This window comes from Sphaerodactylus townsendi, linkage group LG08 (assembly GCF_021028975.2).
Source record: "Sphaerodactylus townsendi isolate TG3544 linkage group LG08, MPM_Stown_v2.3, whole genome shotgun sequence".
Taxonomy (NCBI): Eukaryota; Metazoa; Chordata; class Lepidosauria; order Squamata; family Sphaerodactylidae; genus Sphaerodactylus; species Sphaerodactylus townsendi.
Window position 1 is genome coordinate 108,190,310 of NC_059432.1, and position 24,849 is coordinate 108,215,158.

At 48.5% G+C, this 24,849-nt stretch overlaps 1 protein-coding gene and 1 non-coding gene across 2 annotated transcripts in view; both read right to left on the bottom strand.

The window, feature by feature from the left end:
- Positions 1-24,849, bottom strand: part of VWA5B2 (von Willebrand factor A domain containing 5B2) — a 68,716-nt gene that overhangs the window by 22,546 nt on the left and 21,321 nt on the right. The window contains exons 2-8 of the mRNA XM_048506948.1: positions 18,709-18,885; positions 16,793-16,954; positions 13,804-14,035; positions 12,693-12,847; positions 4,140-4,271; positions 3,326-3,450; positions 669-845 (exon numbers count right to left, since the gene is read on the bottom strand). Coding sequence (XP_048362905.1) covers positions 669-845; positions 3,326-3,450; positions 4,140-4,271; positions 12,693-12,847; positions 13,804-14,035; positions 16,793-16,954; positions 18,709-18,847 — 1,122 coding nt within the window. The 5' untranslated portion in view covers positions 18,848-18,885. The remainder of the gene's footprint in view (positions 1-668; positions 846-3,325; positions 3,451-4,139; positions 4,272-12,692; positions 12,848-13,803; positions 14,036-16,792; positions 16,955-18,708; positions 18,886-24,849) is intronic.
- On the bottom strand, positions 522-594 carry TRNAA-UGC. Its single transcript has one exon. It is a non-coding gene; the product is annotated as a tRNA-Ala (tRNA).

A 24,849-nucleotide genomic window follows, 5' to 3' on the forward strand; every position in this document is an offset into this window, starting at 1 on the left:
CGAGAAGCTGAGACTAGCCCAAGGTCACCCAGCTGGCGTGTGTGGGAGTGCACAGGCTATTCTGAATTCCCCAGATAAGCCTCCACAGCTCAGGCCGCAGAGCTGGGAATCAAACCCGGTTCCTCCAGATTAGATACATCTAAAAAGGACAAGGTGACTGATGGTCAGCAATATATTCTGTTTTCTTGCAGGATGGAAAAGTTCACCTGTGATGCTCATTTCTTCATTGTCAGTGTTGTGTGCGTTCATAATAGAGAACAAATAGGTCAGGACTGGTGATACGTTCAAGGAGGCCACACATGAAGCAGAGGCCTTGCACATCACTTACAACCTTACCATTTTAACTGGAGATGCTGGGGCTTGAACCTAGGTCTTCCGCATGCTGAGCGGGTGATCTACCATTGAGCCACAGCCTCTCCGTTGGTCCCTGAAGGTCAATACCATTTATCCAGACTGGCAGCTGCTCTCCAAGGTCTCAAGCGGAGGGTCTTTCATAACACCTTCTGCCTGGTCCTTTTAACTGGGGGTGCTGGGGCTTGAACCTAGGACCGTCTGCACGCAAAGCAGATGCTCTACCACTGAGCCACGCCCACCTCATCTATCAGTTGTGCTCTTGTAATATCCTTCAAGGTCAGCTTTCCTTAGACACCCCACCCTGATGTGTTTACCTTGATTCCATCAATGCTGGAGCCACACATGCTTCCACTTCGGTCTACCAGGAAGAGGATTTCCCGTGTCACCGTCTGGAAATCAGTGGGCGTGCTGCCCACTTCAGGGCAGAAGTTCAGCATCAGCACAGGATTGTGGAAGATGTCTTTGTGGAATCTCTTCTGGACAAAGGCCACCTGGGAACAAGAGAGAGGCTGAAACTCTGCCTGTCCTTCCACTTATCCTTTGATGTCTTTGTGGTTTCAGTGCACTTAAAAGTGTAACCTTTCATAAGTATTTGGTAGTTTGGCATTACAATAATTGTTTTGCTGGAGGAGGCCAAAAATTGGAATTGCCAAGAAGAAGAAGAAGAAGAAGAAGAAGAAGAAGAAGAAGAAGAAGAAGAAGAAGAAGAAGAAGAAGAAGAAGAAGAAGAAGAAGAAGAAGAAGAAAAGGAGGAGGAGGAGGAGGAGGAGGAGGAGTTCGGATTCATATCCCACCTTTCTCTCCTGTAAGAAGACTCAAAGGGGCTAACAAACTCCTTTCCCTTCCCACAGCGGACACCTTGTGAGGTAGCTGTAGGGCTGAGAGAGCTCCAAAGAACTGTGACTAGCCCAAGGTCACCCAGCTGGCGTGTGTGGGAGTGCACAGGCTAATCTGAATTTCCCAGATAAGCCTCCACAGCTCAAGCGGCAGAGCGGGGAATCAAACCTGATTCCTCCAGATTAGAGTACACCTGCTCTTAACCACGACGCCACTGCTGCTCTCATACCTACAGATCTGGGGCGGGGGTGTAGCCTAAAAAAGGTGGTGTTGGGGAGGGGAAGGACCTCAGCCGGGTACAATGCCAAAGAGTCCTCCCTCCAAAGCAGCCATTTTCTCCAGGAGAACTGATCTTGGCCTTCCAGAGATCAACTGTAAACCATGAGATCCCCAGATGCCACCTGGAGATTGGCAACCTTACCAAGAATGCATTTGGTCCCCTATTTTGATTCTAACGACAGCTAACCAGATGGTTCCAGGATGCTAATGAGCAAAGAATGAAGGGGATATCTCTCTTCTGCTGGAAATCTCCGGGATTCAGAGGTATACTGCTTCTGATGATAGAGGATCTGCTAACTCGTCATGACCAACAACCATTAATTAATTAATTTCTACGTTTCCTGTGTTGATTGGCTGTGCCCAATCCTTTCAAAAGCCATCATCACATATTTTGGCAGTGAATGGCTTCAGCTACTTAGACATTTTGAGAAGAAGAGTTTTGGATTTATATCCCACTTTTCTCAGCCATAAGCGGCTTACAAACTGGTTCTGGTGGGTTTTCCGGGCTGTGTGGCCGTGGTCTGGTGGATCTTGTTCCCAACGTTTCGCCTGCATCTGTGGCTGGCATCTTCAGAGGAGTATCACAAAGAGAAGTCTGTTACACACAGAGAGAAGTGTGTGTCTCTGGGATACACCTCTGAAGATGCCAGCCACAGATGCAGGCGAAACGTTAGGAACAAGATCCACCAGACCACGGCCACACAGCCCGGAAAACCCACCAGAACTAGTTGAATCTGGCCGTGAAAGCCTTTGGCTTACCACCCCTTTTCCCTTCCCCTCCTCACAACAGCCACCTTGTGAGGTAGGTGGGGCTGAGAGGGTTCGGAAAGAACTGTGACTAGCCCAAGGTCACCCAGCAGGAGTAGGGAAACAAATCTGATTCACTAGATTAGAGTTTGCCACTCGTATGGAGGAGTGGGGATTCAAACCTGGTTCTCCAGATCAGAGTCTGCCGCCCTTAACCACTACACCACGCTGGCTTTGAGGGGAAAGTGCTTCCTTTTGTCTTTTAGAAATCACGGCCTCGACTTGACCACCACAGAGAGCAGACCACTTCCAGAACTGAACCCACTCAAGAAACAGGAACTAACAAGCGACGAAACTGATAATGGTCGAATCCCCACTACCGTCTTAGCCAGGTTTCAGAACACAAACTAACCAGGTTTGAGGGACGACCTCCCCATGGCTTGCGTGGCAGATTCCATTTCAGGTGCTCGTTCTCCCTGTTAATCTGCGTTCTGGCAGGACCTGGTTGCAAGTGGCACAGGCCCCATTAACACGGTTCAGAGGTGATCCGAGGGGAGGGATGAGGGTTGAAACCCTGACTCGTTTCCCGCCCTGGAGTGTGACAGCCAGAAATTTACAGGCAACCAATCAGCACTTTCGCGATGCTGCGCCAGCCTTTCGCCTGGTTTCATTTCCGCTTTTGCGATCGGCCAGCAGAAGGGGATGCAAACATTAAACAGTCAAACGTGTAACTTTGAATCGTTCATGGTTTACACAGGTAACGATTAACTGTTTGCACAGGTAAACAGTTAAACGTTAAACTTTTACACACTGGGTTTTTTTTAATCACACCCCTACAATGTACGTTTCCGCAGTGGGAAAAGGTCCTGCCCCATCAAGGCACATCAGCCAATCAGGGGAGACTGGCAAAGCGAGCTAGCCTGGTAGTGGGGATTGCTAAGAGTTCTGCAACCGGGTGTGTCTGCTGTGTGCTCGTTGCAGTGAGGAGGGAGAAACTCTGATGAAGAGGACACAGTTTCGCAATGAACAGGTTTGGATCTGCGTGCAAATTTCAAGTGGGGATTCGACCAATGTGGAAAAGCTCCAAGTGCCCTTTCCTTGTTGTCACCTGTCTCTCCCCGTCACTGTCCTTTTTGGCGATCCGCGCGTAGTCCTGCCGGTTCCTTATGTGAGCCTCGTATTCTTGGTAAGTCATGGCGCCGTCTTCGATGACGAGGTGCGGGCGATGGGGTTCTTCAGGGGGAAAATTGGAAAGAAATCAGAGCGGTCTGGCGTGGGGGAAGCCGGAAGCTTGGACCTGAATTCGAATCCCTGGTCAGAAGCAGACTCAATGGAAGGCTTTAGGCAGCTGACTCTCTCTCAGTACTCCATCAACTAGAACCGTGGTGGCGAACCTTTGGAACTCCAGTTGTTATGGACTACAATTCCCATCAGCCCGTGTCAGCATGGCCAATTGGCCATGCTGACAGGGGCTGATGGGAATTGTAGTCCATAACATCTGGAGTGCCAAAGGTTCGCCACCACTGAACTAGAATAAGAAGCTTCTCCCCCCACGGTGTTGCACTTATCCTACAAGGCTGCCTTGAACTGAATCAGGCTGTGGATCCTCTAGGCCAATATTGTTTACTGTGATTAGCCAAAGCTGCCAGTCTAAATAGACAATCCTGACTTCGATGGACCAGTGGTGTGATTCAGACCAGGCAGCTCCATGTGTTTATCTGTCGCTTGGCAGAAGAGAGTCATAGGATCCAAGCCAAACTTGGAATACTTCCCAGGTGGGTCTAAAGGCAGTAAAGGAAGGGGGGGAATCAATATTATTGGGCTTGCTGTCCGAAGCGACTCCATCTGCTAGGTCTACTCTGGGACTCTCGACTAATGTAAAGATATCACACCCTTTTCCAGCTCGAAAAGGCCTGTCTTACCACAAGGATACAAGATGATTTCCAAGTTGCGGTCGCACTTGTGTTTCTCTGCCAAGGTAATGCATATCGTTGAGGCGGAGCTGGCATAAGGGTTGGCGTCAGCTTGAAGAGCATGGGACGGGCTTTCCAAACCTGCAGGAGACGATTAAAGAAGAAGCGAGGAGGCTTATCCAAAAGCACATCAGACAAAGTTGATGAAACGTGAACTACGCAATAAACCACAAAAGTCCGGGTGCATTTCAGCCACCTGGGCCTTCTTCAGTAGCCCGCAACGTACAAGCTTAAAACCGACATTCCGATAGTATATATTATAATGTATTTTAAGAACCCTGACCAAGTGGCTGTTGTGGATTTTCTGGGCTGCACGGCAGCGGTCTGGTAGTTTTTGCTCATAACATTTTGCCTGCTTCTTCAGAGACATGTCACAGTGAGATGTGTTTCTCTCCGTGGCACAGAAGAAGAAGAAGAAGAAGAAGAAGAAGAAGAAGAAGAAGAGGAGGAGGAGGAGGAGGAGGAGGAGGAGGAGGAGGAGGAGGTGTTTGGATTTATATCTCCCCTTTCTCTCCTGTAAGGAGACTCAAAGGGGTTTACAATCTCCTTTCCCTTCCCCTCCCCAACAACAAACACCTTGTGAGGTGGGTGGGGCTGAGAGAGCTCCAAAGAACTGTAACTAGCCCAAGGTCACCCAGCTGGCATGTGTCGGAGTGCGCAAGCTAATCTAGTTCACTGGAGAAGCCTCCACAGCTCAAGTGGCAGAGCGGGGAATCAAACCCGGTTCTCCAGATTAGAGTGCGCCCGCTCTTAACCACTACATCACGCTGGCTCTCACAACAGCCTAGAAACCCACAACAGCGAGTTCATTCCAGCCGTACAAGCTTCGACTTGGCCAGGTGGACAGAAATAATCAATTTTGCGTGACATGGTTTTTATATCAGCAAGACTTAGATCTGCAGTTATTTTATGAAGCCTATTTTTCAGATCCTTCTGTTTTTAATCAACAATTCAGTGCACACTGAATAAATATTTTCCTTTCATTTTCTATTCATGGCATCTGAATTTAGGTTCTTGGACTTTACAGTGGATACTGCAAATGTGCATATTTTTCAAGGCATCATCAAACTCAATTCTGAGGTGTCTTAATAGAGGGCCATTTGGTAGTAGAGTTTTATTACTCAGACTTCAGTCATCGTAATACTATATGACTTGGAAATAAAACACACGTTTTAAATGCTTTGTCGAAATTAATTTCTGGGGCTCTCTTTTGATTAGCTTCTTGCCTGCTGAGAACCCTTGAAAATAGGTCAGACTGTAATCCTATTTAACAAACATGGCAATTTAGAGTCCTTCATAGTGCGAATTAACGCAAATTATTCCTGAGGGGGTGACTGTGTTAGTTGGCAGCAGGAAAATTAAACAGATCGCCAGTGGCACCATGAGGGCTAACTCAATTTATTCCAGTGGAAGCGTTCGTGAGTCAAGCTCTGACCAGGAACATCAGATCCTACTCGAAAAGGCTTCCAGGACTTGCTCTCCTTTAGCTCTAGGTATCACCTACACGGGTAATAAGGGGGCTCAATACCTGCACCAGATAACCGTGCCCAGGCTCCGTAGAGCAACGATGTTGGCCCGTTGCAGTGACCTTCCATCAGCCGTAACAACAGGGAGATTCACTAAAACCCCTTACCGCCAAAGGCTATGCATATGCAACGGGAACTGTGTTGACTCTATAGACCATATTTTACTTTATTGTCCACTCTACGCAGGACCCAGAGTCAAATACCTGTCACCTCTGCTACTCAAAAAAGGGTATGCATCTGACTTGCAAAAGATTACCTTTCTGTTGGACAGCTCCAGTAGTGATGCAAACGATGCAGTCACCAAATTTTTGGATTTATATATAAAACAGCGCTTTAGGAGCAAATCCTGAACATCAGCCTTCTCTACTTGTACATTTATTTTAGCTTCCCTCTACTCGGTTAAGTGGATCTGTGTATACAATGTTGTTATGCCAATAAAGGTTGTTTGTTTGTTGTTTGTTTGAGTCAAGCTCCGTTATGAATGAAGACGTGAGCTCTGACTGACAAAAGCTTATGCTGGAATACAATTTTGTTTTTCTTTCTAGGTCACTGGTCATCTAGCACAAATGGCTCTCTCTCTATTTTTTTTTTTTTTTGGTGAAGAAAAACCAAACATGGAAAGAAATAGGGAGAGAATCCTTCAACCATCTAGCCTCAGGGTGTAATTAACGACACAATATGCCCAACCAGTGGTCCTTTTTGCACAAACCTTTTAAAATGTGTTGAGGCAGGAAATAAAATGTTTCCTCCATAGAGTTCTGCATTGGTTTTACCCCCGTTAGTTTCCAAAATATTTTATTTGCAGCCTCAAAATGTTTTAAATGATTGCCCTGTTAAAGTGATTCTTGAAACATTTTCAAAATGGCTTCATTCGCCTATGCAATCTCTTTAAGATGTTTCCAGTGGTGGGATCCAAAAATTTTAGGAACAGGTTCCCATGGTGGTGGGATTCAAACTGTGGCGTAGCGCCAATGGGGCTGGGCGGGGCCCGATGGGGGCATGACTGGGCATTCTGGGGGTGGGGCATTCCTGGGCGGGGCTGTGGCAAGGACGCAGCCGCTGCGCCGGTCCTTGGGCGGGAAACGAATGCACGCAGGCGCAGGCTGCCACGCATGCCGGTGCACCTCCTGCTAGACTGCCTCAAGTTCTGCGTGCTGCTGCTGAGAGGAGGGGCGTAACTAAGGCAAAAATCGCGTGGAAAAATCACCAATTAGCAACCCCCTCTCGGCACACACAAATAATTAGTAACCTACTCTCGGGAACCTGTGAGAACCTGCTGGATCCCACCTCTGGATGTTTCCCATGGCTCTCTGCCTTCCCTGAATTTGGCACCATTTTGTAAGCTCACTCGCCATTCCCCCTTGCCTGTTTCGGCAGAATTTCTTCAATTTTGGGGGCTTAATCTTCGATGTGTTTAATATACAAGATGCAGAGAATCGTAGCACGAGGCTACGACGCACAGAAGCATTGATTGGTCAACAAACTAAAAAAAGCGGGGGGGGGGTCACAAAATGGCAGCCAGGAATCATTTTGATGGGTGGATGTGGACCTACATTGTGGTAAACGGGGGACTGAAAATGTTATAGAAACGTTTTGGGGGATTTTTGCAGAAGGATCGTGTGTGCGTAACCAGAATCTGAGTCAGATGTCCATCAGGAGTACTCAACTCAAAAAGTGCTGTGAGGGAGGAGAAGGAACTTTTGGTTTTGCTCCCACTTACTTTTGCCCCTTTTCTCTAGCAAAAGCAGGGTGGGAGGAAAACCAGAAGTTCTTTCTCTTCCCTTGCTGCACTTCCTCACAATGTCAAGCAAACAAGAACTTTTAAAAGTGAGTTTCGTAATACACATCTGACTGTGAGTCCAGTTCCACAGCTATGACCAGATAAATCTCGGGCATGTAGTGTAGTTACACCCTCAGCTAACCAGAATTGACTTAAAAGACTCCACTCTGGAAACAGAGTATGCTGTAACACTTGGAAGATTATAGAGTTGGGCCGATATGGCAGAAAACGCAGTGGTGTAGCGAGTGGGGTACTGGGGGGGGGTCTAGAGACCCAGGTGCCATTTCCCACAGTCACGTGGGGAGTGCATTGCAGGGCCATCCTGTCTCACAACTGCACCCTGCTCCTGAACCTCCTGTGGAGTTTGGGGACGAGGACATAGTTTGGGAGGGCGGCCCAAACTACTCTGAAATCTACCTTGTTTGTAATACCTTTATAAAGCAGTTTTGCTACAGTCGTGAAAGAGGGAAAGTTGTACATAGGCAAAGTCTCACTGAAGCAAAGAATTTGCTTTGGGATACAGAATTCAACAGAAGCAACAATAAAGAGCTGTATCTGAGGAAATCCCGGAAACAAAAAGGGACTGTAGAATTTCCAACCGTCAGGGGCATAAGCCCCTGCATTGTTTTTTGCCCATATCAGATCTTGCAGGAAAAAATATGAGGGAGCTTCAGCTTTCGAAGTGGTGGCTCCATATTGAAAAAAAATCTTCTCCTTGGGTTTCTCATGGGAGTCTCTTCATATGCTTACCGCCACGGAAATTTACCATCATCTAAAGATCAGACTATACGACCAGGAATACCAATCTCTCCTGAGTGCTGCACAAAGCTCCTGTTCCCCTCTATACTTTGGGATCACACCCCTGAAATCTAACCCTCCTGTATATTTAGAACAGCTTGTTGATTATAAGTGCAGATGGGTCATGACAAGAGCAAGGTGCAACTCATTCCCCTTTGTCTATCTTCAAGGTCGTTTCCTTAACATCCCACAAAGTGAGCGTTGTTGTCGGTACTGCCCCAACGCTATGGACTCAATCCCTCATATCCTGCTTTACTGTTCGAGGTATAATGATATTAGAACCGATCTGGGAGCTTTACTACCTCTAGAATTTGTTTCTCTCAGACAAACTAAAAATGTCTAAGCTATTGAACAGCCCTAATGTAGAAATTTCTGAAGCAGTTGCTACATTTTTAATCCATGTTCTACATGATATATAACAATGATCCTGTTTTTGTACTTGGAATGTATGGTATTTCTGGTTTATGCCTAATAAAGGTTTTTGGATTGGATTGGATTAGAAAAAAATATACAGAAACAAACATACCCAGGTTGGTATATTTTATGCAGGCCATTTCCTTGGCACCTCGTTATTTAACTCAGCTACCCAAACAGCCCCTTATTTCCCCCTCTTACCAACAATTCCCCAACAATTTGTCGAAGGCTTTCACGGCCGGAACCACTGTCTTGACTCTAGTGTTTTTCAAAACCACAAGCTCATGGACAATTTCAACAGAAAGGAAGAAACCATGAAAATGAACAAAACTTGGATACCAGTGATGAAAAACACTACAGTCAAGACAATGACTAATCAGCTGCACACAACTACAGGATGACTATAGGCAGTAAACAATCAAAGGGAACAAAAGCCAGGCTACTTCTATTCAGATGTCCTCACCTATTGACCTCGCTATCTTCATTGTTACTCACATGCTAATGGGTGGAACCCACTCAACACTGTAAATCTAGCTTGCTAACTGCACCTTTTCTTGTTAACAGACAATGGTTCTTTCCCCCACCCTGGACACTCCAAAAGGTATATATACTCCACTTGCTTTCCTAGGCCCTTTCCCCACTTACCCTTGTCGGAGGGTTGCTGCACGCAATTCCCAGCGTGCACAATTCCTGGCGCGCGCCCCAGCTTCCCACGACCCCGCGCTCTACGCAGGGTCATCAAAAGGCACCGTTCAAAAAGGCGCCAGGAATTACGCATGCTGAGGGAAGGAGCGAACTGGCGTCGAGGCTGACTGTGTTTCTCACCGCCCTGATGTGGGGAGTGCAGCTGGACCCAGCGCTACTTTTAGGAGTAAAGGCGGCATGGGGGTTTTAAAATTAAGGCCGGTGGGGGAAAGGGCCCTACTATCAGATCCTCTGAAGATGCCAGCCACAGATGCAGGCGAAACGTCAGGAGAGAATGCTGCTAGAACACAGCCATACAGCCTGGAAACCACACAGCACCCCAATTCCCCAAGTGATTGTGGGACGCGATGCCACTATGCCACTGTTTTAGGCCATCTTTGGCCCTGTAGGGGCAGCTGTTTGTCAACTGTGTGAAACAGAATGCTGAACTACAGGGACCACTACTTTGTTCCAGCAGGGTTCTTCTTATGTTCTTGAATTTATAAAGATTTAAGAGGATAGTTCTCAGCAGGCCATTCTAGCCAAGCAGCTTTTTGCAAAATGCAGATGTTGGAGGGATATAATATTCACCAGCCAATTTTTATTTCTGACACAGAAGCCATTCCTCAGCACAGCAAGACACTTTTACTATACCGAAGCCCAGAAAGGCCCTCTTAAAGACGGATGGGATCCCAGCCAATTCCTAATGGGATTAATTCCCACATCTGCCTCAAGCATACGCTCCAGGCTCCACAAAGTTGCTTCCGCCCCCCCTTCTCCCCTTTCTCTCCCACATCCATCTGCCATTTGATAAAATGATAGGCTCAGCAAAATGAAGCTTTTTTTTTTTTTTAATAAAGGATGCTTTCTTTAAAAATGATTTCAATTCTTCCTTGGCTGTTGCAGAATAAATGGTCATCTAGTTCCGGCAAGCTTCATTACACACCCTTCATGTGCCGCTGCTTATCTGGGAAGCAATTTTGGAACCGTTTCATTCGCCCCGCTTCCTTTGGCCCTCCTCAGTGGTGGGATTCAAATAATTTAACAACCAGTGTAACCCCCATGCTCAGAATGGGTTGACCCAGTAAGGGGTGGAGACTCAAAGCAGCAAGAGGCTGCAGAGCTCATGTAGTTTGGAGGAGACAAGGCTACCAGACTCGGACCTGGGTTGTATAAGCCCTTAACACCTTGTTAAGGTAACTGCAATGTTGTTGGGAACTACTGGGAAGGTAGTTGTTTATTTTTGCTATGTTGTAAATGTTGGAGTTTATTGTTTCAGGGTTTCTTTTTGTGGTTGTAATGGGTGAGAGTTCTCCTGGAGACCTTCATCATGTTGAATCCTGTTCATCAAGCCCTTGGAGTCTTCAGGAGCCAACCCTCTTGCAAAGAAGAATTGGACTTGGCAGTATCAGTAGACTGTAACTAGAAGGACTTGAAAATGCAACCTGAACAGGACCTTGAAGTGTGATGTAAAATGTTGATGTTATATGTTATATGTTAAGAAAGTAAACCATTTTGTGTTAAAAATTTGTTGTTGCAAACTCATTCCAAGTTCTGCCCCACAGAACCCACATAGAGGTTACACCAGCTCCAGTGGTGGGATTCAAATAATTTAACAACTGGTTGCTTACAAGCACCGTTTTAACAACCGGTTCTGCCGAAGTGGTGCGAACCGGCTGAATCCCATCACTGGCCCTCCTCAATACAAAAAGTTATCTGCTATTGTTCTAGCATCATATTTTCTAATCTCAAGGGGGAGGCAAAGGCGGGGGGTGGGGGAAGGCAGAGATTAACAGTCCAGCTTTTCTTGACTTGGATGAACAAGGCCAGAGAGACTGAACCAAGCATATTTCAACCATTTATTAGCACAGCAGCTACTGGATTAGGCATAAGGTGAACAGAAGAAATACTGAATGTTCCATCCACAAATGTACATAGGTATGTATGTACATAGGCAGAGGTGGGATCCAGCAGGTTCTCACAGGTTCCCGAGAGTAGGTTACTAATTATTTGTGTGTGCCGAGAGGGGGTTACTCATTGGTGATTTTGCCACGTGATTTTGGCCTTAGTTACGCCCCTCCTCTCAGCAGTAGCACGCAGAACTTGAAGCAGTCTAGCAGGAGGTGCACCGGCGTGCGTGGCAGCCTGCGCCTGCGTGCATTTGTTTCCCGCCCAAGGACTGGTGCAGCGGCTGGGTCCTTGCCACAGCCCCGCCCAGGAATGCCCCGCCCCCGAAATGCCCAGCCACGCCCCCGTCGTGCCCTGCCCAGCCCCATTAGCGCTACGCCACAGTTTGAATCCCACCACCATGGGAACCTGTTACTAAAATTTTTGGATCCCACCACTGTACATAGGTATGTATGTACTGTCAAATCACAGCCAACATAGGGCAATCCCAACAAGGGGCTTTCAAGGCAAGTGAGAATCAGAGATGGTTGGTCATTACCTTCCTCTGTAGAGCCTTCCTTTATGGTCTCCCATTCAAGTACCAACCCTTAGCTTCTAAGGTCGGACCAAATTAGGTGAGAGACCTACGGTTGCCAGGTTCCTCTGGCCACTGCTCTTGCAAAATGATTAAGTGCACTAATATTTCAAGAATACTGTTATTGCACTCAATTCAGAGGTGGGATCCAGCAGGTTCTCACCTGTTCCCCAGAGTGGGTTACTAATTATTTGTGTGTGCCGAGAGGGGGTTACTAATTGGGTCCGCTTTTCCGTTAGAAATTTGATTAGGTCCAAAAATCATAAAGTCCTGTTGTTTCCTATGTGGCTGGTTAGTGAAGGTAGGAAATGGGATAATTCTCCCTGTTGGGCTGTTTTAAAAACATGTTTTAGAAATATGGTAAAGTTCCTTGTTTAAGGAAAGTATCCTTCTTTTGATTTCTAGAAACAAAATTAAGTATTTGAAAGTATTAAGTATTTGACAGGCAGTCAGTTAGAGGAGAAGTAGTTGTTTCTGTTGGCAGTAGACGATAGGACTTGCTATAATGAGTTTAAATTATGGACAGAAAGATACCAGCTGGAAATTAGGAACATTTTTTTGCAGTAAGAGTTTTTTACAGTAACAGAGAAATTATTAATGCCCCGCCCCCGGAATGCCCGGCCACGCCCCCGTTGTGCCCCGCCCAGCCCCAATGGCGCTACGCCACTGTTTGAATCCCACCACCATGGGAACCTGTTATTAAAATTTTTGGATCCCACCACTGACTCAATTTCTACCAACTGAAAATACTACAGGGCTGCAGATTTGGCCTTACAAATAGTATGACCTTCCAAACAGTATGTGCTGTAAACAAATACCTGCTAGCAAACAGGGTCCCTTAACCAGCATTTCGAAACTGAACTCATAGGGGAAAGGATTATAAACGTCTCCTTTGAAGATATCAGCGTCTTTGGGCGGCAGGAGGAAAGACTGTTCGGTCTTCAGCGCACTGGATCTAAAACAACTCGTGGAACTGAAGCAGAACAGAGAAAAAATTGCATATTAGATCTAACCTGGCATGTACGAGCGTAGAGCTTATCTTGATAGATCTGAAAATGATCTATTATGTGACATGGGATATATTGGCTATCCAACCCAAGGTATGCATGGAAGTTATTACATTGATTTGACATCCAGGCTTGGTTGGCCAAAATCCAATTATAGCTTTAGAATTAAACCTTTTTAAAAAATAAAATAAAATAAAGAGCAGAAATCTCACTACAAGCTTAAGGCAAAGGCCATTGTTCTCCTGAGCTATATGAATGTCTCCCACAAAGACAACAGTGTGGAACGGCTACTATTTTTAGAAGGAGAAATGATATTTTTATATATCTTTCTCACCAAGGTACCCTGAAAAAAACAATTACCGTATATACTGCCGTATAAGCCGAGTTTTTCAGCCCAGTTTAAAGGCTGAGAAAAGCCCCCGGGCTTATAGGAGAGTCACCATTTTCTATCAATCACAAGGAGGCTGGGGGCGGGCCCTTGCTGCCCTCCTCCTAGGGTGAAGGGGGAACCCCGAGGCACCCTGACTGGCTGGGCTTTGTCAAACCCAGTCGGCAGGCAGAGGGAGCTCCTTATTTGGGCAGTGACTCCCCCTGATGTCACTGCCCAAATAAGGAGCTCCCTCTGCCTCCCGGCTTCCCACCCTCGGCTTATACCCCAGTCAATACGTTTTCCCAGGTTTGGGCAGTAAAATTAGGTGCCTCGGCTTATACAAGGGTCGGCTTATACACGAGTATATACAATAACAGGGAAATGGTAAGCGATTTTTCTGCTTGAGCCTTACAGCGCTTGTTTTTAACAGCTTTGCAAAATCATGGTGGGCGCAAGCTGAGTTATGAGACAGGTAGTTTCACAAATGCTTTGCCTTCCCAGTTCTCTCCACTCCCCCAATGGCATAGACTCTGAGGAAGCCATGAAAATCACCATAGAGCCAACCTGTCGTCACATAAGCCTCCTGCCTCACTTTCACTTTCTGGGGCAGATAAAACGAAGGGCGTGAGCACAGAGGGGAAGATGACGCGCAGGGCCCCGTTGGGCAAGGTGGCCAACTCCCGGCTGCTGCTGAAGACCACAGTCAAGGTCTCTGAGGGCCCAACGGGGCCGGTGCTCATGATGAACATGGAACGGGCCAAGTCTTCATCGAGGATCAAGTGACCTGGGGAGAAGGCAGAGAGTCAAGAAGTGCCTTCTGCACTCAAGGCACGTTCTCTATATCTTTCGTATTTTCTTTTTTCCAAGAACATATTAAAAAAGTTTTTAAAAGTAAAAAAGCTACCCATAAGCTATATATATATATATATTGACTCTAACACAGAAGAAGAAGAAGAAGAAGAAGAAGAAGAAGAAGAAGAAGAAGAAGAAAAAAAGAAAAAAGAAGAAGAAAAAGAAAAAGAAAAAGAAAAAGAAGAAGAAGAAGAAGAGGAGGAGGAGGAGGAGGAGTTTGGATTCATATCCCACCTTTCTCTCCTGTAAAGAGATTCAAGCAGTGGTAGGATTCAAATAATTTAACAACCGGTTTCCATGGTGGGATTCAAATAATTTAACAACTGGTTGTTTACAAGCACCATTTTAACAACCAGTTCTGCCGAAGTGGTGCGAACCTGCTGAATCCCACCACTGGACTCAAGGTGGCTTACAAGCTCCTTTCCCTTCCTCTCCCCACAACAAACACCTTGTGAGGTAGGTGGGATTGAGAGAGTTCAGAGAGAACTGTGACTAGCTCAAGGTCACCCAGCAGGAATGTAGGAATGCGGAAACACATCTGGCTCACCAGATAAGCCTGTGCCACTCAGGTGGAGGAGTGGGGAATCAAACAGAAATTACAGCCCACATCTGTTGGAGCGCAGAACCAACTCTAAAAACTAAGCCTTTTTTAGGATGGGTATGATTAAATGAAATCACGTTAACCAGCCTGACATGGGGGAAAAAACAACTGACATGGTCCGATGGGTTTGCGCATGATGTGAGGGTGGCCCCCGGGTAGCCACAGTAACTATTTATGGCTATCTCACCTCTCTGCTTGTCAAGCGTCTGCTGAACAGATGGGATATAAAAGGCAGTCAGTCACATCCACGGGTTGCCTAGAAGTTTCAGTGCGACACTAAACACTATTTGCACAGCATAGCATTTTTCTTAGCAACTCAGTGCATTTTCACAGTTATCATGCGGATAAGGTTAATGACAGCACGCAGGGTGGGAGTGGAGGGTGTTGTCCAGTCACCGCTGATTTATGCTGACCTCCCATAGGATTTTTCAGCCGAGAGAAGAAACAGAGGTCGTTTGCTACTGCCTGCTTCTACTAACAACCCTGGACTTTCTCAGCGGTTTCCCGTTCAAGTACTAACCGAGGTTGACCCTCTTTAGCTGCCCAGGTACAACCAACCTGGGCTATCCAGGATAATAGATCCTTCCTGTGGGAAGTGATCTCATGTTGCAGCCAATTTGTGGCAACCCCGTGGAATTTTCAAGGCAAGGGAGGAACCAAGCTGGGTCACCGTTGCCTGCCTCTGGGCCATGACCCTGATTTCCACGGTGGTCTCCCACCCAAATATTAACCAGGACCAGAGGTGGGATCCAGCCGGTTCTCACAGGTTCCCGAGAGTAGGTTACTAATTATTTGTGTGTGTCGAGAGGGGGTTACTAATTGGTGATTTTGCCACGTGATTTTTGCCTTAGTTACGCCCCTCCTCTCAGCAGTAGCGCGCAGAACTTGAAGCAGTCTAGCAGGAGGTGCACCAGCGTGCGTGGCAGCCTGCGCATGCGTGCATTCGTTTCCCGCCCGAGGACCAGCGCAGCAGCTGCGTCCTTGCCACAGCCCCGCCCAGGAATGCCCCACCCACGGAATGCCCAGCTACACCCCCGTCGTGCCCAGCCCAGCCCCATTGGTGCTATGCCACAGTTTGAATCCCACCACCATGGGAACCTGTTACTAAAATGTTTGGATCCCACCACTGACCAGGACCAACCCTGCCTGTCTTTCAAGATCTGACGAGACTGGGCCATCCAGGCAAACGGAGGTGGTTTGTCATTGCCTGTCTCTACATAGCAACCCTGGACTTCCTTGGTGGTCTGCCATCCAAATACTAGCCAGGGCGGACCCTGCTTAGCTTTTGAAATCTGATCATATTGGGGCAGCCTGGGGCTATCCAGTTCAGGGCTCTTGCCAGACTAAGCCGATACTATGCTGAGAAACAGCAGCTTGACTAAAGCAATGCTTCATGGGAAGAAAGGTTTGTGGCCAAGCCGGGCCTTGACGCACACCTCCTCAATGTAGCTGACACCCACATCCTAAGCAATTCAAGCACTTTAATGGACATATTTTGAACTGTTGGGATGAGGAGCAGCTCACTTCATCACAACACAAAAGCAGAAATACCTTATCCCAGGTATCCCACCAGTGGTGGGATCCAAAAATGTTAGTAACAGGTTCCCATGGAGGTGGGATTCAAACTGTGGCGTAGCGCCAATGGGGCTGGGCGGGGCACGACGGGAGCATGGTCGGGCATTCTGGGGGTGGGGCATTCCTGGGCGGGGCTGTGGCAAGGACGCAGCCGCTGCGCCGATCCTTGGGTGGGAAACGAATGCACGCATGCGCAGGCTGCCACGCACGCTGGTGCACCTCCTGCTAGACTGCTTCAAGTTCTGCGCGCTACTGCTGAGAGGAGGGGTGCAACTAAGGCAAAAATCATGTGGCAAAATCGCCAATTAGTAACCCCCTCTCGGCACACACGAATAATTAGTAACCTACTCTCGGGAACCTGTGAGAACCTGCTGGATCCCACCTCTGCATCCCACCCTCGCCAAAGAACAGGCTTTTTGAATTGAGTCTCAGCTTTGATTCAAGCCTTCTCTGGGTAATACGGTCACCAGTGCTGGGAATCAAAACTGCCAACGAGAAGAGACGGCCACGTACCATTAGTGCAGCAGAGAGGTTGGTTTGAATTGGAGCCACAGTCGAGGCAGCAATCCTCTGCCTTGTGCCGGTTCTGGATCTGGAAGGTGAAAGTTCGGCTTCCTGTCACAGCTTCGAAACCGGCCACCACCTCTGACTCCTCCAGCGGATAAACAAAGACTCCTGTACAATGAAAACCACTGTAATTCCCAACAGACAGATCCTTGCGTTCTCCTTGTTCATCCTCTGCCCAAGAGCCGATCTGCCTCCTCCTTGTAACTGCTCCAGTGGCGATTGATGGAGGAAATCACTCACAACGACTTCACCCATGAAGCCATACTCCATCTTAATGCACAAAGTTATATTCCTCTGCATAGAGCTGTGGTGGCGAACCTTTGGCACTCCAGATGTTGTGGACTACAATTTCCATCAGCCCCTGCCAGCATAGCCAATTGGCCATGCTGGCAGGGGCTGATGGGAATTGTAGTCCATAACATCTGGAGTGCCAAAGGTTCGCCACTACTGGCATAGTGTGTGTGTGTGTAAATGGCTGTCAAGCAGCAGCCAATTTATGGCGACCCCAGCAAGGGGCTTTCAAGGCAAGTGAGAAGGAGAGGTGGTCTACCATCGCCTTCCTCTGCAGAGCCTTATTTCAAGCCCTAGTAAGCTCTTGCCATGTCTCCAAGAACAGGAGGTCACGTTTGTATCTTTGGATTGCCTGCCTTGGGTGGATTCCGCACAGCACAAATATAACATGTTTTCAAAATGGCTTCACTTGCCTGTGCGATCTCTTTAAGACGTTTCCCATGCCTCTCTGCCTTCCCTGACCTTCCTCCTTGCTGGTTTTTTTGAGCTTTAAAAAGGGCTTGGACTAGCTTTAAAAAGGGCTTGGACAGATTTATGGAGGAGAAGTCGATCTATGGCTACCGATCTTGATCCTCCTTGATCTCAGATTGCAAATGCCTGAGCAGACCAGGTGCTCGGGAACAGCAGCAGCAGCAGAAGGCCATTGCTTTCACCTCCTGCACGTGAGCTCCCAAAGGCACCTGGTGGGCCACTGCGAGTAGCAGAGTGCTGGACTAGATGGACTCTGGTCTGATCCAGCAGGCTAGTTCTTATGTTCTTATGAGCATTTTTATTTTATAATTTTGGGGGTAAAATCTTCAATGACTCGAGTACACGAGGGCAGCGCGAGGCATTGGAAACACCGAAACATCAATTCGACAACACACACACACACACAAAAGGAGGGGGAAACCACAAAATGGTGGCCAGGAATTGTTTCGAGAAGTGAGTGCGGGCATATAGCATGGTAAAGGTGGCGGACTAAAAACATTTTAGAAACCTTTGTAGGGACTTGTGCAGAAAGGGTCACAGATGGCTGATGTTTGTATTATAGGTTATGTCCAGTGGTGGGATCCAAAAATTTTCGTAACAGGTTCCCATGGTGGTGGGATTCAAACAGTGGCGTAGCGCCAATGGGGCTGCGCGGGGCATGATGGGGGCGTGGCCAGGCATTTCTGGGGCGGGGCATTCCTGGGTGGGGCTGTGGCAAGGACACAGCCGCTGCGCCGGTCCTTGGGCGGGAAACGAATGCATGCAGGCGCAGGCTGCCACGCACGCCGGTGCGCCTCCTGCTAGACTGCTTCAAGTTCTGCGCGCTGCTGCTGAGAGGAGGGGCGTAACTAAGGCAAAAATCACGTGGCAAAATCTCCAATTAGTAACCCCCTCGCGGCACACACAAATAATTAGTCACCTACTCTCGGGAACCTGTGAGAACCTGCTGGGTCCCACCTCTGTTTATGTCTACATGAGCTAGGGATCTGAAGAAGCAGAAGAAAGGAACCAAGTGTCATTGCAACATTTCTGAAGTCGGGACAGTGTCCACCATCCATGCATATACATAGTCTCCTAATGTGACTCCAAGAAGTTCTCACCTTCTACTGGCTCATGCTCCAAGTTGATGTAAGTAAGGTAGGCCGTGAATCCCAGCGAATACCCATTGGCACAGGCCTTCACACACGAGCTCTTCAAAGGGAGGGCAGTCCAGTTTGGCAGGCAGTACAAACCTGGCATGATCTTCAGGCGGAACTCCTAAGCCCCACGACCTGCCGCTGCAGAGATGGGAAGAAGCAGGAAGAAAGCTAAGTTTGAAAGCCAAATCCATGCGGAATATTGACTTCAGAAGACGAGAGGAGTTCCAATATCTCCTCTACAATGGATTTAAAGGTTTTCAATCTATGTATTGTCAAAGACTTTCACATCCGGAATCACTAGGGTGTTGTGGGTTTTCTGGGTTGTATGGGCATGTTCCAGTAGCATTTCCTCCTGATGTTTTGCCTACAGATGCCAGCCACAGATGCAGGTGAAACGCCAGGAGAAAATGCTACTGGAATACGGCCATACAACCCAGAAAACCCACAACACCTTACTTTTCAATCTACTTTTGAAAAGTGGGCAACTTTATTTTTAGTTTATTTTATTAAAGTTTTATATCACCCCTCCCCTTGTTGGGTTGGGGCGATTCACAACAATTCGTAAAAACAGCCCAGAATAGAATAAGCTATAAAAACTATAATACACAGAACATTTATAAATCTATTAAAAACAGATTCCATTTAAAATCTATACTTCCCGAGTAGCTATGATGGTGGAAAATATCTCCTATCCAATGAGCTCAAATAAATCTTAAAAGAGGAGGAGGATGGGAAAAAGAGCAAACACGGCAAGAGGTCTCGTACCATACAGGCAATATCAATGGGGCACTTTGTTACAAGAGACAACTTGGATCCCTTCGTGGTCGAACAGCTGTTGCATTATTTGTTTTCCTGGCTCATAAGCCCGAAATGAGGTTTTTCTGGAAAGGAGAAGCTTTGCTGTTTAGCCCGGGATAAAATAAGCGGCTGAAAAATAAGTGGCCGAAGGCAGTGGTGGGATTCAAAAATTTTAGTAACAGGTTCCCATGGTGGTGGGATTAAAACTGTGGCGTAGCACCAATGGGGCTGGGTGGGGCACGACGGGGGTGTGGCCAGGCATTCCAGGGGCGGGGCATTCCTGGGCAGGGCTGTGGCAGGACGCAGCCGCTGCGCCGGTCCTTGGGCGGGAAACGAATGCACGCAGGCGCAGGCTGCCACGCATGCCGGTGCACCTCCTGCTAGACTGCTTCAAGTCCTGCACGCTACTGCTGAGAGGAGGGGCGTAACTAAGGCAAAAATCACGTGGCAAAATCACCAATTAGTAACCCCTTCTCGGTACACACAAATAATGAGTAACCTACTCTCGGGAACCTGTGAGAACTTGCTGGATCCCACCTCTGGCCGAAGGATCACTTTGACCTATAACTGGGAAGTGTAATTGGCCCAGAGGCAAACCAAGCTAAGCGGGCTGTGCGCAGTGGCGTACCTTTATGAAATGGCGCCCACCCTGCACTTAGCCCTCAGCCAAACTCACCTTACTGCCCCTGAACTCCCCTGCCTCCCCACCACACTTCCCACAAATTCCCCCCCCCCCACCCCCACAAAGCAGAGCTTGATGAGGCTGGCAACACATTGAGGGCAGGGACAAGACCAGAGAGGGCACACTCCTTCCCTAGTCTTGTCTCTGCCCGCAATGTGTTGCTGGCCTCAGCGCCACTCATATGGAGGAAAGTAAGGTGAATTTTAAAGGCACAGTTCTTTTAAAATTCACTTTACTTTCCTCCATGTGAGTGGTGCCAAGGTTGGCAACAAACACACTGGGAGTGAACACAAGGCCAAGGAAGGTACGCTGACCTGGCCAGTGAGGGGTGGGGGAGAGGAAGGGGCTAATGGCCCACGTAACTAAAGCAAACGGCATCTGGGTCATCTGCCCGCTCTTTCCCCCCCACAGATATGCCATTGCCTGTGCTCTGTGAGACTTTGAGTCATCACTGTGGAGCGCATCCAGCTCAGATCTGGTCAGCTTCACTGATGATGGGTAAAGGTTAAACCCCTTTGCTTCTGGTCACCGGCTGTGCTTGTTTCTAGCCAAACCCAACCTTCCTCACATTCCACCTGCCCCAAATCTCCAGGGATTTCCAAACCTGGAGCAGGGTACCTACAAGAGGGTACCTACATGGCCCGGATTTTGCACTCAATGCTTTCCCCATTTCAGATGTATTGCTGTTAATAATTAATTGCCGAGCAAATATTCTAGTCTCTTTTCTCATGGTGGCTGCTCTGTGCCATTTGCCCATCCATGTGTGCCACGAAGTCATAAGAACATAAGAACTAGCCTGCTGGATCAGACCAGAGTCCATCTAGTCCAGTACTCTGCTACTCGCAGTGGCCCACCAGGTGCCTTTGGGAGCTCACGTGCAGGATGTGAAAGCAATGGCCTTCTGCTACTTGCTGCTCCTGAGCACCTGGTCTGCTAAGGCATTTGCAATCTCAGATCAAGGAGGATCAAGATTGGTAGCCATAGATCGACTTCTCCTCCATAAATCTGTCCAAGCTCCTTTTAAAGCTATCCAGGTTAGTGGCCATCACCACCTCCTGTGGCAGCATATTCCAAACACCAATCACACGTTGCATGAAGAAGTGTTTCCTTTTATGAGTCCTAATTCTCCGCCCCCCCCCCCCAGCATTTTCAATGAATGCTCCCTGGTTCTAGTTGTAGTCGACCCACGCGGTCAGCGTAAGAACGAGACGAGACGCGGAGATAACATCTGGTGGAGATCGCCAGCAGCGGGAGACCGGAGGTCCGTGTTCCTAGCGAGTCTCTCGTCTGCGGGTTCCTGGCACCTTTTATTGTTACTCTATGCAGTGTAGGAGAGGAAGGAGGACCGGGGAGTTCGGGGAGAAACGGGGCGGGGAGGTCAGGAGATCATCATGTGATGCATGATCTCATCTGGCTACGTCGGCATGGAGAGGAAGGCGTGCAGCGTCTGAGCCTAATCCTCACCTGGGGGCAAGACCATTGTCCCTGCGCCGGTGATTAGATCCAGACAGTTCATGACCCGTGACTCATGGGGGATGAGAGTAGAGTGCGATACTGACCGGCAAGGCTTGCAGGTCCGTTGGCGTCCCAGCGTTCTACTCACGGCTGCTGGGTGCGACGGTACACTACTACATCTCCTCCTTTTACATTTTAGAAAAAAGGGGGGGGCGAAATGCTGAGAGTGATTTAAAGGGGCGCTTGTCTCCCTCCGCCCGTTTGGTCAAGCTGACCAAGCTGCTTGTGTAACAGTGGGAACTTGGTTGCGAGGGTAAAGAGATGGGGGTTTCTTACACGTTACCGACAGGCAATGACACGCATTGAACGAAACAAGATCCGATAACGAGGGGTATACAAATTAAACCAATGCAGAGCTGTACAATGGCATTCAATCATCCCCCCCGGCAGCCAGCTTCAGAGGGCTGACCACCAATGGGGCGGAGCATAATATTTCAGACTAGATACAACTTCTTGCAGCTCACGTAATCAATTGGGAATCATCAGGAAGATTAAAACAACACATATTATGTACATTCTCACCGCTTTGGTGATGCAGTCAATGTGACACGATTATCTAAAATTCGCTTAATGAAGTTCTTGTTGCTCGGAGGCCAAGGGCATCCAGGGCAGTGTGAGTTGGTGGACTTAGTCCTGAGCCAGCTGGCCAATAGTACAGGAAATAAGTCGGGGGCTCCCACAAGAAGTCGCGAGGGAGGCAGACTCGCTTTGGAGAGGGCGAGCCGCATCGATCGAGCAGGAGGGATTGAAAGCGGGCGGAGGCGATGGCGGCGTCGGAGCTCCTGGGGTGGAGCCTGGGGTAGAGATGATGGCGGTAGCAGAAGAGAGTCCCGGCAGATAGACGAAGCGGAAATGCAGTAATAGCGAATAACATAACTTCAAAAGCTGGAGCATGCAATAAATTCAAACAATAAAACATGGTTAAATGATACATAGTCTGGGTGATGTAAAGTAGAGGCGACCGGTAATTATAATTGTCAGTGCATGGCTCTTGCTGTTTGATTACCAAAACTATAGAGTGATGGCGTTAGAGTTCATGGATTTCTAAGGATTGTAGAGAGAGCTACCGATAAAATTTGGCGTTGCAAGTTCTGTGATTCTCTGCGAGCAGGTTGTTGAAAGAAGTGTTCGATAATATGCAAAGTGGCTGAAGGCAGCGGAGTTCAAGGGTTAACCTATCAGGGATGTTCCGGCTGTAAGTTCAAATTCCAACCCGGTGATTATGAAGGAGGAAAGGAGGATGGCGGTCGTAGATGAGGATCCTGCAGGGGGTGACGATTGTCACCGGTGGGGGGGTAGTTGTATGGTAGCTGCTGATGGCTGTAAAATCATGGCGATAGCATAAAGGCTGCAGCTGCCTGCCAGGATTCTTAGGCGTCTAGGGGTGGGGCTGCTGCGGAAGTCTTCGGGTTGGGGCGGATCTTCTGGATCTTGAGATTACGTTCGATGCTGATTGCTAAGTCTGCTGAGGCTGTGGGGCCCGGGGTGCTCCGGGGGGACCTGTTCCATCTTCGTGGTGTGGCCACAGCCGTTTGGCATCGTTCCTCGAGCGGTCGGGACATGTCGGGCTGGGAATCCATAGAAGGAGACCTGTAGGGAGAAGGACTGAAGCATACCCCTTCCCAGGTTATGAGGGGGCGGTCCCGCCAGGTTACGATCTGGGAGTTGGCGGTCAGTAGACCTGCCTTGGCGTGGGGAGGGTCTGACTGCCTGAAGTGTCTTTCTATAGGGGTGACCTGTTGTCTGATGATGGTAGAGGCCGAGCAAATTTAGATGATTAATGGTGAAAAGTACTTTTGAGACTGTTTGTTGTATGTAGCTGGCCTAAATGGGGGGCTACCTCCTTTCTTTGGATTTGTCTGGCTAAAATTTCTTTGAAGTTGCGATTTGCTCTCTCAACGATTGCTTGCCAGGGTGCTGTTGTAGGGAATCCGTGTGTTAACCACGATTCCCGGATGGTACAGAACTGGAGCATGGCAGCGGAAGAATATCTTGGTAGCGTTGTCCGTTTTAAGCAGGCGGCCCATGAAAGCGGTTATGCATGCAAAGAGGTGCTGGATAGCGTGATTGGTGGTTTTAGCCTGGGAGTGGTGTGGCCCAAGAGCGTGCCCAGTAGGTATCTATAGTTACATGTAGGTGCTTCAAGGGGGCTAGGGCGGGGACCAGGGTTACGTCCATTTGCCACAAAGTCATTTTGCCAGGGCCCCTCGAGGTTTACCCGGGGTCTGGCGAGGGGCGAGGCGTGAGGCAGTGAGCACAGGATTTAGCGATGAATGCGCCTGGTTGAGGGGATGCTGCAGGATGAGTGCTGCCCCTGGTGGAAAATAGAAATCGTGTGACTGGAAGGGGTGGGAAAAGAGGGTGGAATGTGGAAGGTGGCGTTGTCTGCGTGCTGGTTCCCCTACGCTGAGGGCCTGGGGCGTGTGGCTCGCATATAGCCTACAGTACTGAGAGGTTCTGGATGCTAGTAGGTTCCGTAATGTCAGGAAAGACTCATGAGTTTGAGTGGAGACCGCGTAGGCTCGAGGGTAGGTGGAGCAATCCGTATGCGTGGGAATCGACCAGAAAGGTTGAAGGGTTGGGGAAAGTTTGAAAGGCCAGAATGGCGTGGCGAGTTAAACTCCGTTGGCCGAGCTTGGGGCGGCGTGTAAGCGGTCTGCCATTGACCATTTTGTTGGCAATGCAATGGCGCCCGGCCATCCGGCCGAATGGTGGGGAGGCAGGTGGGAGCGAGGAAGGCAGCTAAAAGGCGAGATGGGACAGGGGGTAGAGTGGAGGAGAGTGAGGGTCTGGGGAAGGTGGAAGAGGATCTCCACACAGCGGGGGGGTTTCTAGGGCCAGCTGGAGGGTGAGGGCGTTCCAGAGATGTTTGGAACTCTGTTCTGTTTAGAGGCATGGCGGTGATTTTTGGTCCCATCCCACCATTACCAGAAGTGCGCTGGCCTTGGTTGATGAGATCTGCGTAAAAGCTGGCCGGGGTGGAGAGATTTTTTGCTTGAGGGCACATGGGGCAGGTAAAGCCATTCGACCAAGAAGGTTTGTGGCGGCCCGTGTGTACCCACTAGGACTCCGGGTTGGGAGGAGTGTTCAGGCAGAAGGAAGAGGAG